At 46.4% G+C, this 15336-nt stretch overlaps 2 protein-coding genes across 3 annotated transcripts in view; one reads left to right on the top strand and one right to left on the bottom strand.

Annotated features, from left to right (window-relative positions):
• The window catches only part of TATDN1 (TatD DNase domain containing 1), a 56399-nt gene extending 49052 nt beyond the window's left edge, over positions 1 to 7347 (bottom strand). For both annotated transcript variants that reach the window (XM_086695062.1, XM_025922613.2), the window contains exon 1: positions 7272 to 7347. In XM_086695062.1, coding sequence (XP_086551188.1) covers positions 7272 to 7293 — 22 coding nt within the window. In that variant the 5' untranslated portion in view covers positions 7294 to 7347. The remainder of the gene's footprint in view (positions 1 to 7271) is intronic.
• A 22-nt stretch (positions 7348 to 7369) lies between these two features.
• On the top strand, positions 7370 to 14742 carry NDUFB9 (NADH:ubiquinone oxidoreductase subunit B9). The gene is made up of 4 exons (XM_025922609.2): positions 7370 to 7526; positions 10415 to 10607; positions 11169 to 11282; positions 14513 to 14742. Exons 1-4 carry the CDS (start codon positions 7426 to 7428, stop codon positions 14642 to 14644), a joined length of 540 nt encoding a protein of 179 aa, XP_025778394.1. The 5' UTR covers positions 7370 to 7425; the 3' UTR covers positions 14645 to 14742.
• Positions 14743 to 15336: the final 594 nt, after the last annotated feature.

Genomic DNA, 15336 nt, shown 5'->3' with positions numbered 1-15336 from the left:
CTTCCATTAGTTTCCCCTAGTTTCCTAGTCATTGTCCCACAACTTAGACGATTTAAGCCCCCCCCCCTTTTTTTTTTTGTCACATTGCCACTTATGCTTTAGGGCCTAACAGCTGCTTTGGGGCTTCATTCTCCTTCTGAAGACTCCCATATACACAAAAAATAAAATGTATGTGCTTTTCTCCTGTTAATGTCTTAATGTCAGTTTAATTCTTAGACCAGCTACAGAACCTAACAGGGCAACAGGAAGTTTTTCCTCCTCTACATCTACAGAGGCAAATATGTTCTTTTTCTGGACTCTGAGTCACTTCTGTCTCCTCTAAGTTCTCTCCTCTATGGGTTGGCCAATGGCCCTCCCACTCCCATCCACCCACCGGCAGACACCTACAGGGTGATTAAATAACAGGTCAACATGGAGGGATCAAAGAAAAGTTTAAATCGACAGATCACCAAAAAGTAAATCTGTAAGCAAGTTCCAAGAAATACAATAAAACGGAGGAACTGCAGTTCTGGAAAGAGAATGAGCTCTGGAGTCAGATTCCTAGGGGCGCCTGGGGTAGCTTAGTCAGGTTGAGCATCCAACTCTACTTCAGCTCAGGTCATGACACTAGTAGGGTCATGAGATCGAGCCCTGCGTTGGCTCTACTCCACTTGAGCCTGCTTGAGATTCTCTCTCCCCCTCTGCCCCTCCTCTGCTTGTTCTCCTTCTTTCTCTAAAACAAGAAAGAATTCCTGGTATTGTGACTAATAAGCTGAATGACTTTGGGCAAATCAGTAAGCCTTCTGAGCCTCAGTTTCCTCACTAGGCGAGAGGGCATAAAATCTCTCCTTCCAGGAATGAAATGTGGCTCAAACTGGAAAATAAATGTGAAAGCATTTTGCAAATTAAAATCCTTATAAAAAAGGGCGCCTGGGGCGTCTGGGTGGCTCAGTCGGTTGAGCGTCCAATTTCGGCTCAGGTCATGATCTCGCGGGTCTGTGAGTTCGAGCCCTGCGTTGGGCTCTGTGCCGACAGCTCAGAGCCTGGAGCCTGTCTCGGATTCTGTGTCTCCCTCTCTCTGACCCTCCCCCGTTCATGCTCTTCTCTCTCTGTCTCAAAAATAAATAAACGTTAAAAAAAAAAAATTTAAAAAGGGGCGCCTGGGTGGCTCAGTCGGCTGAGCGTCCGACTTCGGCTCAGGTCATGATCTCACAGTCTGTGAGTTTGAGCCCCACATCAGGCTCTGTGCTGACAGCTCAGAGCCTGGAGGAGCCTGCTTCGGATTCTGTGTCTCCTTCTCTCTCTGCCCCTCCCCCACTCATGCCATGTCTCTGTCTCTCAAAAATAAACATTAAAATTTTTTTTTAATCCTATAAAAAGTACTTAACTATTATTACTGAGCACAGTATACCTTCTGTAATGTGCCAACAACACATGGAATTTCAGTCAACATTAGCTACACTTCCATACCACCTCAGGTGGCTAACACTCTCAATTCATTATTAAACAGCCAATCTTTTTGTCAATCTTTTTGTACCCAACTCATGACACAATTATGAAAATAAAGCCAGTCAAAATCTTACTCATTTAACAACTTCTTCAAAATATCCTAATCCATAATAAGGGACAGTCTCTTTTCAATTAAAAAATTCCTGTCACAAGTATGTCTACTGACAACAAACTCAAAAAGATAAACAAATACTACATGAGAAGCAATTTCCAGCTTGAAATAGCCTGAAAAACTAAGAAAGTGAGAGACTGGGTAACAGCACAACAGGAAGAAAGACAAGGCAGAAACTGCTACTTCTGACTAGGGGGAAATTGAGGCAGTTATACAGTTAGGAGTATGTCATCTTATAAAGATTAGTAATATTTACCTTTTTTTTTTTATAAACTAGCTGCCTTTAAAAGCAGTACCTGCTTTATTGCTAAAAACTACTTCTGGTATTAATGAGTTTTATTTTTCAAAACAAGAGTGGAAAACTGCTTGCAGCCCAAACAAAACCACATCTCCAAACTAATGCCTCACCGTTTGGGCTCAGTGAATCATGTCTATCACCGTCACCTATGATTGAGGGATACAAAAGGACAGCAAATAGGGCATTTAAAATAGTTTCAGATTTGCTTAGCCCTCTGACAGAACTTCGACTTTACAGGAAATACAGGAAATTGGGAGACAAACTAATTACCACCACATAGCAATCAGAGGAATCCAAAAGACAGACTTCTGTGCGGCAATCTCTTGAATTTCTGAGACAGGGCCATGAAAAAAAGGCCAGGAAAAAAGAAATGTGCTAGGTTAAGGGGTTGGCAAGCTCTCGCCCACAGACCAGCGCCTATTTTTGTTTGCCCCTGAGCTAAAAATGGTTTTACATTTTTAAACAGCTGGGGGGAGAAAGTCAAAAGAATAAAAGTATTTTGTGATACATAAAAATTATAAGAAACTCAAGTTTTAGTCTCCAAAAGTTTTACTGCAAGAAAGCCACACCCATTTGTTTACGTAGTGTCTATGGCTGCTTTTGAGTGGCGAGATCAGAGTATTTCCAATAGAGATCATATGGTCCACAAAATAAAAAATATATACTATGTGGCCCTTTAAGGAAAAAGTTGCCCAACCTCTGTGCTAGATACAAAACTGAAGGACATCCAAATGCATGACTCTGGATTAGATACTGTTTTGGACGTGAGCACTTTTGATCTTGGATTTCCCAGACTCCGGAACTGTGAGAAATATTTGTTTATAAGCTATCCAATCTTCGATATTCTGTTAGAACAGCCCAAATGGACTAAAGCAATCGAGGACATCGCCTTTTCTCTCAAGGTGTACATACCAAGTAGGTAGATTTTATCTCCCAACCAAACCTGTATACTCTTTTCCAACTACCGTAACACTCTAGTCAACCGATTCCAGTCCGGATGCCACTCTGACCCCTTTCCACTCTGTTCTCCACCGGACCCAAATTTTCTTTCATTCATAAATCAGACCATGATACTCTCAATCACACTCCTCCCTCTTAGGACAAAAACTGAAGTCCTGACATGGTATGATCTTGGCTCTGCTGATCTCTTCAGCTCATTCTCTACCATCCTCCTATCCACTTAGCCCCTTCCCCATTTCTCTCTGCTCCAGACCACCGGTCATTTTTCAGTTCCTCAAAAAGTACCACGTATCCTCTTGCCACAGGATATTTGCATCGGCTGTGCTGTTTCGAACCTTCTCTTTGCCTATTTTGCCTACCAACTCAGTCTTTCAGAGCTCAGCTCAAGGGTCACGTCCTCAAGGAAATCTTTTCTAACCCACCAGAGTAAGTTTTGTTCCTCACCAAACACCCAGAGAACCATGTTTCCTTTCTTCAGTGTCCCCTTCTCTGTAACTGTGGTAAAGCCATTAGTGCACTTATGAGGCTGCCTCCACCACTACACTGCGACCCGGTCTCTGACCCCCACTGATTCCTAGCATTCGGCACACTGGATGGCACGGAGACTTTAGAATGAATGAATGACTAGGTTGCTCAAGGCAATCAAAGACGAAGAACAGGAACTAGGATCCAATCCCTAGGGAAACAGAATTTATACAAAAAAGGTGGCCAGAACTCCCAACCAGCCTGCTTCTAGGAACACAGGGCAGGATGAGAATCCTGTTGAAAGAAAACAACTACAGATAAATCTTAGGTGCCTAAAAGCCCCCAGCTGGGTGGCCCCAAGAGGTAGTTAGGTCACTAACTACTGCCAGGTGCTCTCATTGGCTCATGGAGGGGCAGGAGGAAGGGCTAGAACAGGAATCATCTGAAGCTGTGCTTCTCAAACTGGGGGTGTTCCAGAGTTTGTAACATTTTGAGATTTCCTGGAGTACCAATTTTACTTTGGAAGATTTAGAGAACAAAATACCTTAATTTAAAGAGAGCACTACATTATTTCAAACATATACACAAAACATCCAAAGAAATGTAAATGCGTCAAGAGTTACACACCACTCCTGTCACTGCTGGAAAATGCTTCCATGTATAAATGTGTTAAACAACTAGGGAAGGATATACACCAAAACCTTGGATTGTGAGTAACTTGTTCTGCAAGAGAAGCAGACATTTCTAATAAATTTTAACTTGATAAACGAGCAATGTCTTGCAATACAGGTAGCACATGACACTGAACATCATATGATCACAGCTGAACCAATGATTCTTCTCTCTCTCGATGCGGGATTGTGGGTGACCTCTCATGCTCAGATGCTCAGTCTCAGGCCACGGTGTTTGGCAGAAATCAGTGATTTTTCAGGACACTGGAAGGTGCTCACAATTGGCACTAGTGTATTTTTTGTCACTTCAAAGCATCTATGGACAGTCCTTTGGTTTTCCATACAAGAGTAAGCTTCGGAATGCTCTGCTTCATTCTAGGTCAGGCTGCCCGCAGATATAGACCCTTCCCTCTGCTGCCTTATCGCTAGTTGCATTAAACACAGTAGATGACAAGAGTTTATTAATGCCGTACTGTAGTCAGCATCCATTAGTGATCGTGAAAGTCGTCCTACACAATAACCCTCCTCTCTCTTCTCCCTCACACCAGCCACGATGGTTTCCAGAGGTAAGTGGAGGTTAATTTATTTTTCTTTATATTTTGTATTTTCTTTTTTATTTTGTACTATATTACAAATCTTCTTCTAAGTGGAACTAATCTTCTGAGTTTCCATTATTTCTTACAGAGAAATTTGCTTTGATATACAAGTGCTGTGGATTACAAGCATGTTTCTGGAATAAATTAAGCTCCCAAACCAAGGTTTTACTGTACTTAAAAATTTTAACACCAGCTATCTCAGAAAAGTCGAAATGAAGATCCTACAGGAAAAAGAATGGATTCTAATTACAACCACCTTCTTCAAGAAGTCTTTCCTAGCTTATCTGGTTGAAATTCCTTCATCGATTTTATCACCACAGTACTAAAACTACATATATTGTTTTATCCATCCCTACTTCCATTGAATGGTCACTGTACTAAGCCCCTGGGAAACAAAGAAATATTACTGATTATCTGTCTTAAAGTGTGGTCTAGTGGGAAAGGCAGACACATAAATATTATAAAATAATGTTTTAAAAGGTGTAGTTACAAAGTCTGAAAAAGCAAGCAAAAATCAACCAGGCAAGATGGTAGTCAGTAGGATATTAGAGGGAGAAGTGACTTTACGGTTCCAAACTGCCACTCTAAAACCTTGTCAGAGGCAAGAAACAGCATGTCCAAATGTTTCAAAAATAAGAGGGATAAGGCTGGAAAAGTGGACAGGACCAGAACACAAAAAGGTTTTGTATTCTATGTCAAGGTACGTCAACTCTCCTGAGGACAGTAACTGAAGGATTTGAAGCAGAAGAAAAATGTAGTTGATTTTTATACAGACCACACTGGAGACTATATGTACAATGGGTTGAAGGAGACATGACTGGAGGCAAGGATTTAGTTTTATATCACAAATAAGTCTTTTCCTTGTGTACTGCTTCATGGCTCTTGGCCCACCTCCCTCATCAATTATATCACAGATTGGAGCGGGGAGGAGGATAGACACCACACCTGGAAAATGTCTGCGACCATGGAGGGCTGTTCCCCTCAGCCCCACCCCAGGCTCTCCTACACCATTTTTAAATTTCTTTTGTGGCACTTGACACATTCTCCCCTGCAGTTGCTTTGATGGCATATAAGTCTTGACTGTACATATCTCTTCGGTCTGAAAATTAACTGTGCCACTAGGTTCTTTCATAGTTCCACAAAGTTAGCACAAAGTCCTTGGTAAAAAATACTGCTCAAAATAACTGATTGGGGCACCTGGGTGGCTCAGTCGGTTAAGCAATCGACTCTTGGTTTCGGCTCAGGTCATCACCTCCCGGTTTGTGGGTTATAGCTCCGTGTCGGGATCTGCACTGACAGTGCGGAGCCTGCTTGGGATTCTCCCTCCCCCTCTGCTGCACCGGTGCACTCTCAAAACAAATAAACATTTTTTTGAAAAGTAGAATTGACAAATGTAGTAAAAATAAATAACTCTCAGGTCTAAATTTATAATCCTGACCTCTCACACTACATTTCCAAGTGCCCAGTGAACGTCTTCAGCTGGATGTCCTATTAAGACTCTCAAACGTAAACCTAAATCACATGGATCTCGATACATCTCCTACCCATTGCCAGACTAATCATGCTTCCGCTCATATTTAGGTACTTATCCCAGCCCTGAGTCATCTCTGACTGTTCACGCTCTCTTACCGCCATCAACACGCTGCTGCGAAACGCTGCATACGGACATCTCTTGTATTTCTCTCTCCCTTTTCACTGCCCTAGTTCAAGCTTGGAAACGTCTCCCTAGCTCTCTCCCTCCCCCACCAAACCTACAGTAGCTATCAGGATTGCCTTATTAAAAGAGAGATGTGATCATTGCCATTTTCCCACCTTCAAGTAGCTGGAAATTCCACGATGACAAGAATCATGCCCAGCTTCACTCACTGCTGTAATAACGCACAGCCCAAGGTTCCTGGTGCATAACTGACACCCCATGATTTACTTAACCCATGAAGGTTAAAAGCCTTCAGCGAAGCTCCACTCTATACACAGTAAAAGTAAAGTCAGCCAGACATGTGAGTCCCAAATTACCCTTCCAATCCTAGCTTTCACAATGTCTCAGGTTTCCCTAGGTGCCTGGCAGTAAATACTCTTCCCCCTTTGGTTCCTGTCGCATTCTCCCTCTTGTTCTACCGATGGTGAACGGATTATTGTACTCGTCAAGTAACAGAACTTGTTCTTCTCTCCACTATTTGTGTCCTCTAGTTTTCTCCACCTGATGGTCATCCCAGCAGATAAGGGTCTTTGTGCCTTGAGTTCCTAGACCGGTGCCTGTCCCACCAGAGGCGCTCAGTAACTGGGATATGAACGCATGAATTAGTGAACGGGTCCCTTGAAGCTGTCATCCTCTCCGTCATGGAAGGGGAAGGGGCGGGAGGTGCTCATGGGAGGGAGGGGAATACAGTGAACGGCCTCTCTTTTTGTAGTTTCGCTTCCTCTTATAACTGAATAGAACACATACGTTGAAAAGAGCATAAATCGTAACTGCACAGTTTGTTAATTTTCACAAATGAGCGCACCGTGAAACCAGCACACAGGCCGAGCACCAGAACATTAACGGCAGTCAGAAGCCTCCCTGCGCCCTCTTCCACGGAGTGCCCTTTCAACCTTCAAAAAGCGGGAGCGCTCAAGTCCTGGTGCCTGGCCGCGGCGAGCGACGCATATAATCAGAAAAGCCCAAGAATCCCCAAGGCACTCACCCACAAACTTGAAGCGACTCATGTCTGCGGCCCGGCTCCTCCCCGGCGGAAGCGGAAGTGGCGTCCGTCGTCCCGCCCTTCCGGCCGCCCCGCCCCTTGGCCCGGCCTCCTGCTTCCCGGGAGTCCCCGCGGCCGCTGGAGGAAGCGGGCGGTCATGGCGTTCTGCGCGCCGGGTGCCTACCTGACCCACCAGCAGAAGGTGTTGCGGCTTTATAAGCGGGCGCTGCGCCACCTGGAGTCGTATTGTGTCCACAGGTGGGAGAGGGGGACCTAGGGTGCGGGGAGGGGATCCCGGGGATCCTCAGGCCTCGGGGGACCGAGTGGCTCAAGGACAAGGAGGACAAAGTGGGAAGCCGGCCGTAGGCCCGAGTTCGAATCCAAGCTTGTCGCCCCTAGCTGCGAGACCTTGAAGAGTTGTTTATCTGGCTTAGGCCTCAGTTTTCTGTTCAGGAATACCGATGGAAGTCCAGCGCTTACTAAATAAGAGCTTTCTTCGTGACCTTCTTGTTCTTAATATAAGCAACAGTAATATGTGCGTTGGTTTTTAGTTCTCAGAACAACTCTAGGAGTCAGGGATTATTTAGCCTTATTTTGCAGGTAAGGAAATAGGCAGGGAGAGTAATTTGCCAAGTCCCTCCAGCTGGTGGCTGGGCCAGGATTAAAACTCAGGTGCCTAACCCTAAAGCATCATCAGTCTCTCACCCCTCGAGTCAGCTTTCCTCTTCAGTTTCATCCAGCCCTTTCCAGTATTTTCACATTCACATAATTCTTTACTAGCCATGTAATTCTCTTCTTTCTTCTCTCTCTCCATCCGAGAGTAGTCTTAGGACATAGTCTTCAGACATACAGATTTTCATGACCTGGATGCAGTGCATGGTGGGGTGGCAACCCAAGATGTGTAGATGCCAGGCCTCATCAGAATCCTAAAGCCTAGTCCCAGGAGAAGAGCTTCTGGGAAAAAGCTCTAAATGATGGGAAACCAAGTAGGTCTGGAAAAGTTGGGGAGGGTATCCTTGAAGCCCAGATCGCCCATTTGTGATTATTGGAAAGCCATTGACCTGCTTCTCTTTGCTAGACAGAAAGATGGCCAGGCTCAGTGTTGTGGAATTGTTAGTCTCTTCCCTGATTTTCCTCATCAATTCATCTGACAAAATTTGCATTTCAGGTTCTTTGCTGGCTACTGAATAAATAAAAATTAGTAAGTCCTCTTTCTCCGCTGTAGCAGCTCATGGGTTAATGCGGAAGATGGACATGTAAACAGATAACAGAGAATTACCAGTCTTACAAAGATGAAGGATTCAGGTAACACTGAATCGCATCTGGGATTTTTTTTTTTAATTCATTTATTTTTGAGAGAGAGAGAGAGAGAGAGAGAGAGAGAGAGAGAGAGAGAATCCCAAGAAGGCCCCCCACTGTTAGCACAGAGCCTGATGCGGGGCTTGAACATAACCAGCCGCAAAATCATGACCTGAGCCAAAATCAAGAGTTGGATGCATAACCAAGTGAGCCACCTAGACTCCCCTGCATCTGGGAATATTAAAGTCCATAGTCATGGAGGAAAGAATGAAAGCATCTCCTATGATAACATTGACTCAGCGTTTTTTTAAGACTTACCTCCTCTCTTAGGACTTTTCTTTCTCCTTTTGTCCTCAGTGCTCTTTGTTCTCCATGGTTGCATCCCAGGTCCTCGGTAATTGGTGTATATACTTCAGGTACCCTCATCTAATCATCTAGGACTTGAGTTACCACCTACACTCGCTTGTCTCTATAGCTGTTTTCCAATTTTTGTTCTTTGAAACTCATCTTGTCTTAATGCCTTAAAACCAGACTCTCTGCTGCCTCATTCTGATCCTTTCCCCAAATTCCCTGTCTCAGCTAATGGTATTGTTAGTAATGGCATTATTCAGCCACTCAGCTTTAAGTTTTAGAATTGTTCTCAAATACTCTCTACTTACCAACTCTGCCAGTGACACATGTACTTGTGTGCTGTGTATAATTGGATACTGATTTTTGTAAATTCTCTCCACAGTGTAATAATGTTGGTAGCTGACATTATTGAGCAGAGGGGGTACCAGGCACTGTCTGAAGTGTGTTTATATGATTTGGTTTGTCAGATCTTTAGGATAACTTTAAGATCTAGGTACTGTTACTAACACTTGTAGAGGAGGAACCCATGGCCTAAAGACATTACCCCCAGGTTACATGGCGAGTAAGCTAAGATTTAGTCCCAAGCAATTTGATTTCAGCAGACACTCTCATAATTCTGTAGCATAAATGTCTCTCTCCTGTCTCCTACCATCACAGTTGCCTGCTTCACACTCTTGTCATCTGTGGCTTGGATTATTGAAAGGCTTTAAATGATCTCTGCCTACCATTTCTTCTAGAACCTGACCTTAATTTGCCTACAATCCTGCAGTTAGTGTCGGAGTCAGGATTCAAACTCCTATGTCTCTGATTCAGGCAATAGAATTGTGTAACACCTCCCTTCCTACTCATCTTTGTATCTCCAGAATTTAGCACAGTACCTTGCACAAAGTAGGTGGAAATTCAGTAAGTTGTCATTTAATGCATGTTGAATGATCCTACAGAGGCTATAGTTTTTCTCTTTTGCAAATTATCTTTTTTTGTTGTTTGAATCTGCATTTTTTTTTTTTTTTTGGAGGAGAAAGTGGGGAAAGTGGTTAGGTTGTATTTAATACAGTGTTTTTAATTTTTTTTTAATGTTTGTTTTTGAGAGAGACAGAGTGTGAGCAGGGGAGGGGCAGAGAGAGAGGGAGACACAGAATCCGAAGCAGCTCCAGGCTCTGAGCTGTCAGCACAGAGCCCAATGCGAGGTTCAAACTTAGAGTTCAGGAGATTATGACCTGAGCTGTAGTCAGAAGCTTAACCAGCTGAGCCACCCGGATGCCCCTAATACAGTTTTTTGTTTCCCCCCCCCCCCCCCCCCACTGTCGGGGGCAGGGGAACTGCGGAGTAAGCAGTCCTAACGATGTGGCTGTTCCATTGGCAGGGCCTGGGGAAGGTCCAGGTAGTCATGCTACATAACCAGAAGGGCTTAGTGGAAGTACAGCCTCTTGTCAGGCAGTAATCCTGCTCAGTTGAGTAGGTAACATTTCTAATCTCCAAAACCATTTTGATTTAAGGGACAAATACCGCTACTTTGCTTGTTTGCTGAGAGCTCGGTTTGAAGAACATAAGAATGAAAAGGATATGGTGAAGGCCACCCAACTGCTGAGGGAGGCAGAGGAAGAATTCTGGCACAATCAGCACCCTCAGCCGTACGTCTTCCCCGAGTCTCCAGGAGGGACCTCCTACGAGAGATATGAGTGCTACAAGGTGGGCGAGCATCGCGGGGGCAGTCGCAGACTCTGTTCCTCCCATCCTGAACCCTTGGCCCCAAAACCACCTGCCCCAGGGAGGCCAACTTCTTTCTGACAATTGCGAATACTTTTCTGCGGTGTCTGTTTCCTCTCTCCCAGGTGACATTTAGGCTTTTCTTTCGAAATTCAGCTCCAGAGTCTTGTGGTATCTTTTTGACAAAGGAAGGGGCTAAATTACTTGGTGTATATCACCCACTTTTGCATCTTAAAGGTAACCGATTTGGGTTGTGCTCACTATTTCTGAGCAATTACAGGTAACAATTCCACGTAGCAGGAAGAGTGCAGATCAGGGAGCAGTGGTGCCGGCTGTCTTTGGACTGGCCTTGAGGTTTCTCGGCCCTGGGCTCTTTGACTCTGAGCTGCCCTCTGCTGCTCGCTGCGTTGTGCCAGAAACGGTCTGGTGTGTGCAGTGCTTCAAAATATCCCGTCAGTTTTGCCTTCTGCCTCCTGGGCAGGCCCTTTGGTTGGCACATCAGTGCCTCCCTTGGGCCAACGCGGTGATTTCGTCTCCGGACAGGTTCCTGAGTGGTGCTTAGACGACTGGCATCCATCCGAGAAGGCGATGTATCCAGACTACTTTGCCAAGAGAGAGCAGTGGAAGAAGCTGCGGAGGGAGAGCTGGGAGCGGGAGGTGAGTCCTCCCCGCCTTTCGCCGCAGAGCTTGGCCCGCATGGGCGGCACGGGAGCACGCTTGGGTTTTGTTCCCCGTGCGCAGAGGCCCAGGTTCCGGTGATGACAGTCACCGTGGCCCCTTGCCTCCCAGATATACTTCCTAGTATATCTAGATGTTCCTAGATGTGTTAAATGTAGCACTTAACAGGCTTCACGCAAACAGGTGGCGATGTGTCGCTGGTCTCTGGGTTTTCTGCTATTTTGCTTCTCCCCTCCTCTTCCTCAGTCCTTTGCCTGACCTGCTTGCCATCCCCGCGTGTCCCTAACTTTCCTCTCCATCCGTGCCTCAGACACTTTTCACTGCGGAGGTCTGAGTGACGTTTTTAAAAGCTGAGCGTTGCCATAGTGGGAAGGGTGTGCTGGAGAGGGTGGGGGGAGAGATGGAGAGGCCGGTTGGGGGTTGCACCAGGGCGGATGCAGCGGATAGGGAAGGGGCCGATTCAGGATGTCATTTGGAGGGACATGAAGGCTGACTGGATGCAGCCATGAGGGGGTGCGTGAGGGACAGGGAGGAATCGAGAATGAGTTCCAGGTTTCCAGCTTTAACACCTGGAGTTTGGTGATGATTTATTGAGCTGGAGAAGATGAGGGAAAAACAGGTGTCAGAGGGACAAGCAAGCGCTTGGTTTTCGGTTAAATTTGAGAATACTGTGAGACCCAAGTGCAGATGTCAGTAGGTGACTTTGGGTGTACGAATTGCGAACTCAAAGGAAAGATTTGAGTTTGAAATAGAAATTTGTGACATATCCGTTGTTTTTTTTTTAAACATTTTTTTTTTTCAACGTTTATTTATTTTTGGGACAGAGAGAGACAGAGCATGAATGGGGGAGGGGCAGAGAGAGAGGGAGACACAGAATCGGAAACAGGCTCCAGGCTCTGAGCCATCAGCCCAGAGCCTGACGCGGGGCTCGAACTCACGGACCGCGAGATCGTGACCTGGTTGAAGTCGGACGCTTAACCGACTGCGCCACCCAGGCGCCCCTACATATCCGTTGTTTTAAAAGCTACAGAGTGGCACCTGGATGGCTCAGTCGTTTGGGTGGCCGACTTCAGCTCAGGTCATGATCTCACGGTCTGAGTTCGAGCCCCACATCGGGCTCTGTGCTGACAGCTCAGGGCCTGGAGCCTGCTTCGAATTCTGTGTCTCCCTCTCTCTCTCTGCCCCTCCCCAGCTTGTGCTCTCCCTTAAAAATAAATGGATAAACGTTAAAAAATAAAGCCACAGAAACGTGATTCTTAAGAGAGTGGAGAGAGACAAGCAAAGTCACAGGCACTCCCACCTGTGGAGGTCAGGAAAGGAGATGGCAGAGCCCCCTGCAGGGGAGAAGGGTGACAGCAAGTCCAGGACAGAGTGTTTCAGGAATGGCCGGTCAGCGTTGGTCACCTTTGCCGAAAGTTGCTAAAAAGTGGAATAGAGTGACGCCTGGAAATAATGACCACGGATTGCGGCCACGGGAAGGGCATTAGTGGCCTTGGCGAGAGCCTTTTTTGGAGGGATTAATGGCACTGGTGGGAGCAAGTGGAAAACAAAGAGAAGACAGCTGTGGGGTTGGGGGCGAGGGATTCTTGAGAAGTTTCGCTGGAACTGGAGACCGAGGCATTATTTTCTTTTAAGATAAATATGGATGCATGTGTACTGATGAAGAGATGGGGTGGGAGAGAAACGGACGAGATTGAAGCGAGGTGAAAAGGTCAAGGAGGAAAGCTTTCGAGAAGAGGGATGGGATCCCAGGCATACGTGGAGGCCTTTGAAAGGAGAACAGGTTCTGCCTCCACGAGAATTGGACGAAAGATGCGTGGAAGTACATTTGGGCCAGAAGTTTTGGTGACGGGAAAAGGAGAGTTGTACGGGACGGCTTCTCTTTTTTGCGAGGGGGAGAAGGCATGAAGTGGGCGCAGCCTGTTTGGAGAGTGTGGGAAGGATGTGGTAGCCGCGGGAGAGGAGCACGCCGGGAATAGGAAGATCGCCAGGTGGTGGTGAAGGCCCGGTTGAAGCTGGGAATGGCTCGTGGGTTGGCACCAGTTGTGCCGGCATTTTTTTCTTTCTAGCAATCCAGGCGGTCTGGTGCAGACTGGAAGTGAGTGGTTACCGTTTGTCCGGTCGAGAGTGTCCAAGACCAGAGGCTGTTCAAGTGATTGTTCCGGTGGGATCTAAGTGGGTAGAGGCGGCATGGAGACAGGAGGCTGGTGGAGAGAGAAGGGCAAGCTGGGTCAGGAGGTCTGTGAACCGGCCATCTCTTGAGTTTCAAGAGCATCTTCAAAGGGACATTTAAGCACGAGCCGGAGAGGGGCACTGTGTTTGTACAGTGGGATATCTGATTCATGATTCGAAGGTCATATGGGTGCTTGTGATAAGGTCCAGGATGTTGACGGCAGGAAGTCCTTGGCCAAGGCGGAGTGGAAAGAAAGTCATTTTGACCAGGGAGGGCAGTGTTTGCTAAGGGATGTCTCCTCTTTGGGAAAGGGGGCAGGGGTGTATTTACTCATGGAGAGCAGTAGGTTCATTCTGCAGTCAGTCACCGGTGACCCCTCCATAGAAACGTTCTCCCTTTACCTCGTCCGCCTGACATGATTAAACAGCACATATGCTGGAGACGCCGGTCGCCCACAATCCAGAACTTTTTCTGAAGGAAGTTCCAGAAAATCATGGTTCTGGCGAGTGGGTCTCTTACATGTCCTCTGTCAGGACAGGGATAGTCTTGGAGGTCTCTGGAACCGGGGGGTGACTGGACAACATCAGGCAGAATGGAGCACGTTTTCACGTGTGATTTCACTTTATATCTTGTTCTGGTTGCTACTTGGGGGGCTTTAAAATGAACATCTCTAACATAGAAGAATTAAGGTTTCCTAATGGTGCTTTTGGAGAGCTCTTAGCTGAGACACAAAAATGCCTTTTTAGGGAGTGCAGGTGGGGGACCATAACAAGGGGTAATTGTCGCAATTTTGCTTAATGAGTAAGGGACAGGGGCAGAGGGTTTCTTGGCTCTGCTGTTTTAAGAACGGGAAAACCTTTAAGGAGAATTGTTTCTCTGAGTTAAACTGTGGGTATAAAAATAAGGCAGGTATATAGAAAAAACCCTTTGCAGTAGTGAGAGCCAGAAAGCATGTAAATGTGACACAGGTTCAAAGCAGATACTTCACAGTTTCCAGTCAGTTTGACTCTAATTGTTCCTCCCTTCCCCCTTCTAGGTCAAGCAGCTGCAGGAGGAAACCCCACCCGGCGGTCCCAACACTGAAGCTTTGCCCCCGGCCCGAAAGGAAGGCGATTTGCCCCCCCTGTGGTGGCATATTGTGACTAGGCCCCGGGAGCGGCCCATGTAGAGAGAGAGGAAGACGCCTCGCCTGTCACGCTTGCGAGTGAAATAAGTTACAGAACGGGCACACACGTGCCGTAATAAAAATAACTCCATGTGGTGTGACTGATGTGTTCCTCTGCGCGTTAACGTGACACCAAGCGGCTGTGCCGCTGTCGTCTCCTGCCACCTGTGCCAGAAGTATGCGGAGTGTGGTCAAGTGTCCCCTGCCCCAGGGAGTCCTGTCGATAGCGCGTATCATCAGGGACAGCTGCACAGAACCAGATACAGGAGTTACTCTGAAGATGAGTCACAGGCTCCAGTTGAAGGCTCAGGGGCTGCAATACGAAGTCTAGGGAAGGGGTGTGAGGATTGAGGGCTTGAGATACCATTTTTGGTTTTCTAAAGGTGCCAAGAATGAGATTTTAGGTGGTTAAAAGAAAACCTCGAAGCAGCACACACTCAAATAAGTATGATGGAGTTTGTGGGGTTCACGCAGGATTGGAGGTTTGGGGGTTGCAGTGAAAGGGTCCAGTCTGAAACTGTGACACCTATTTTGGAGGCAGCCTGTGGCCTGGATTGTCACAGGGAAGGGGACAGCAGCACTCTTTATATGTTGGAAGAAGCTTCTCTAAAAGCTAGAGCCATTTTTAGCATCATCAGCCAACCCACCTGCTTTTAGTTTGTGATAGCTCATTAGAACTGTGTTCACATAGTTCA

The sequence above is a fragment of the Puma concolor genome, chromosome F2, assembly GCF_028749965.1.
Source record: "Puma concolor isolate L17-30 chromosome F2, mPumCon1.1.hap2, whole genome shotgun sequence".
Classification (NCBI taxonomy): domain Eukaryota; kingdom Metazoa; phylum Chordata; class Mammalia; order Carnivora; family Felidae; genus Puma; species Puma concolor.
The sequence above is the reverse complement of the archived record's forward strand: the minus strand, read 5'-3'. Positions and strand labels throughout refer to the sequence as shown.

Coding starts and splice junctions, on each gene's coding strand:
- NDUFB9 (XM_025922609.2), top strand. CDS start 7,426: ATGGCGTTCTGCGCGCCGGGTGCCTACCTGACCCACCAGCAGAAGGTG. Junction 7,527..10,414: donor GAGTCGTATTGTGTCCACAG/GTGGGAGAGGGG, acceptor TTTTGATTTAAG/GGACAAATACCGCTACTTTG. Junction 10,608..11,168: donor AGAGATATGAGTGCTACAAG/GTGGGCGAGCAT, acceptor GTCTCCGGACAG/GTTCCTGAGTGGTGCTTAGA.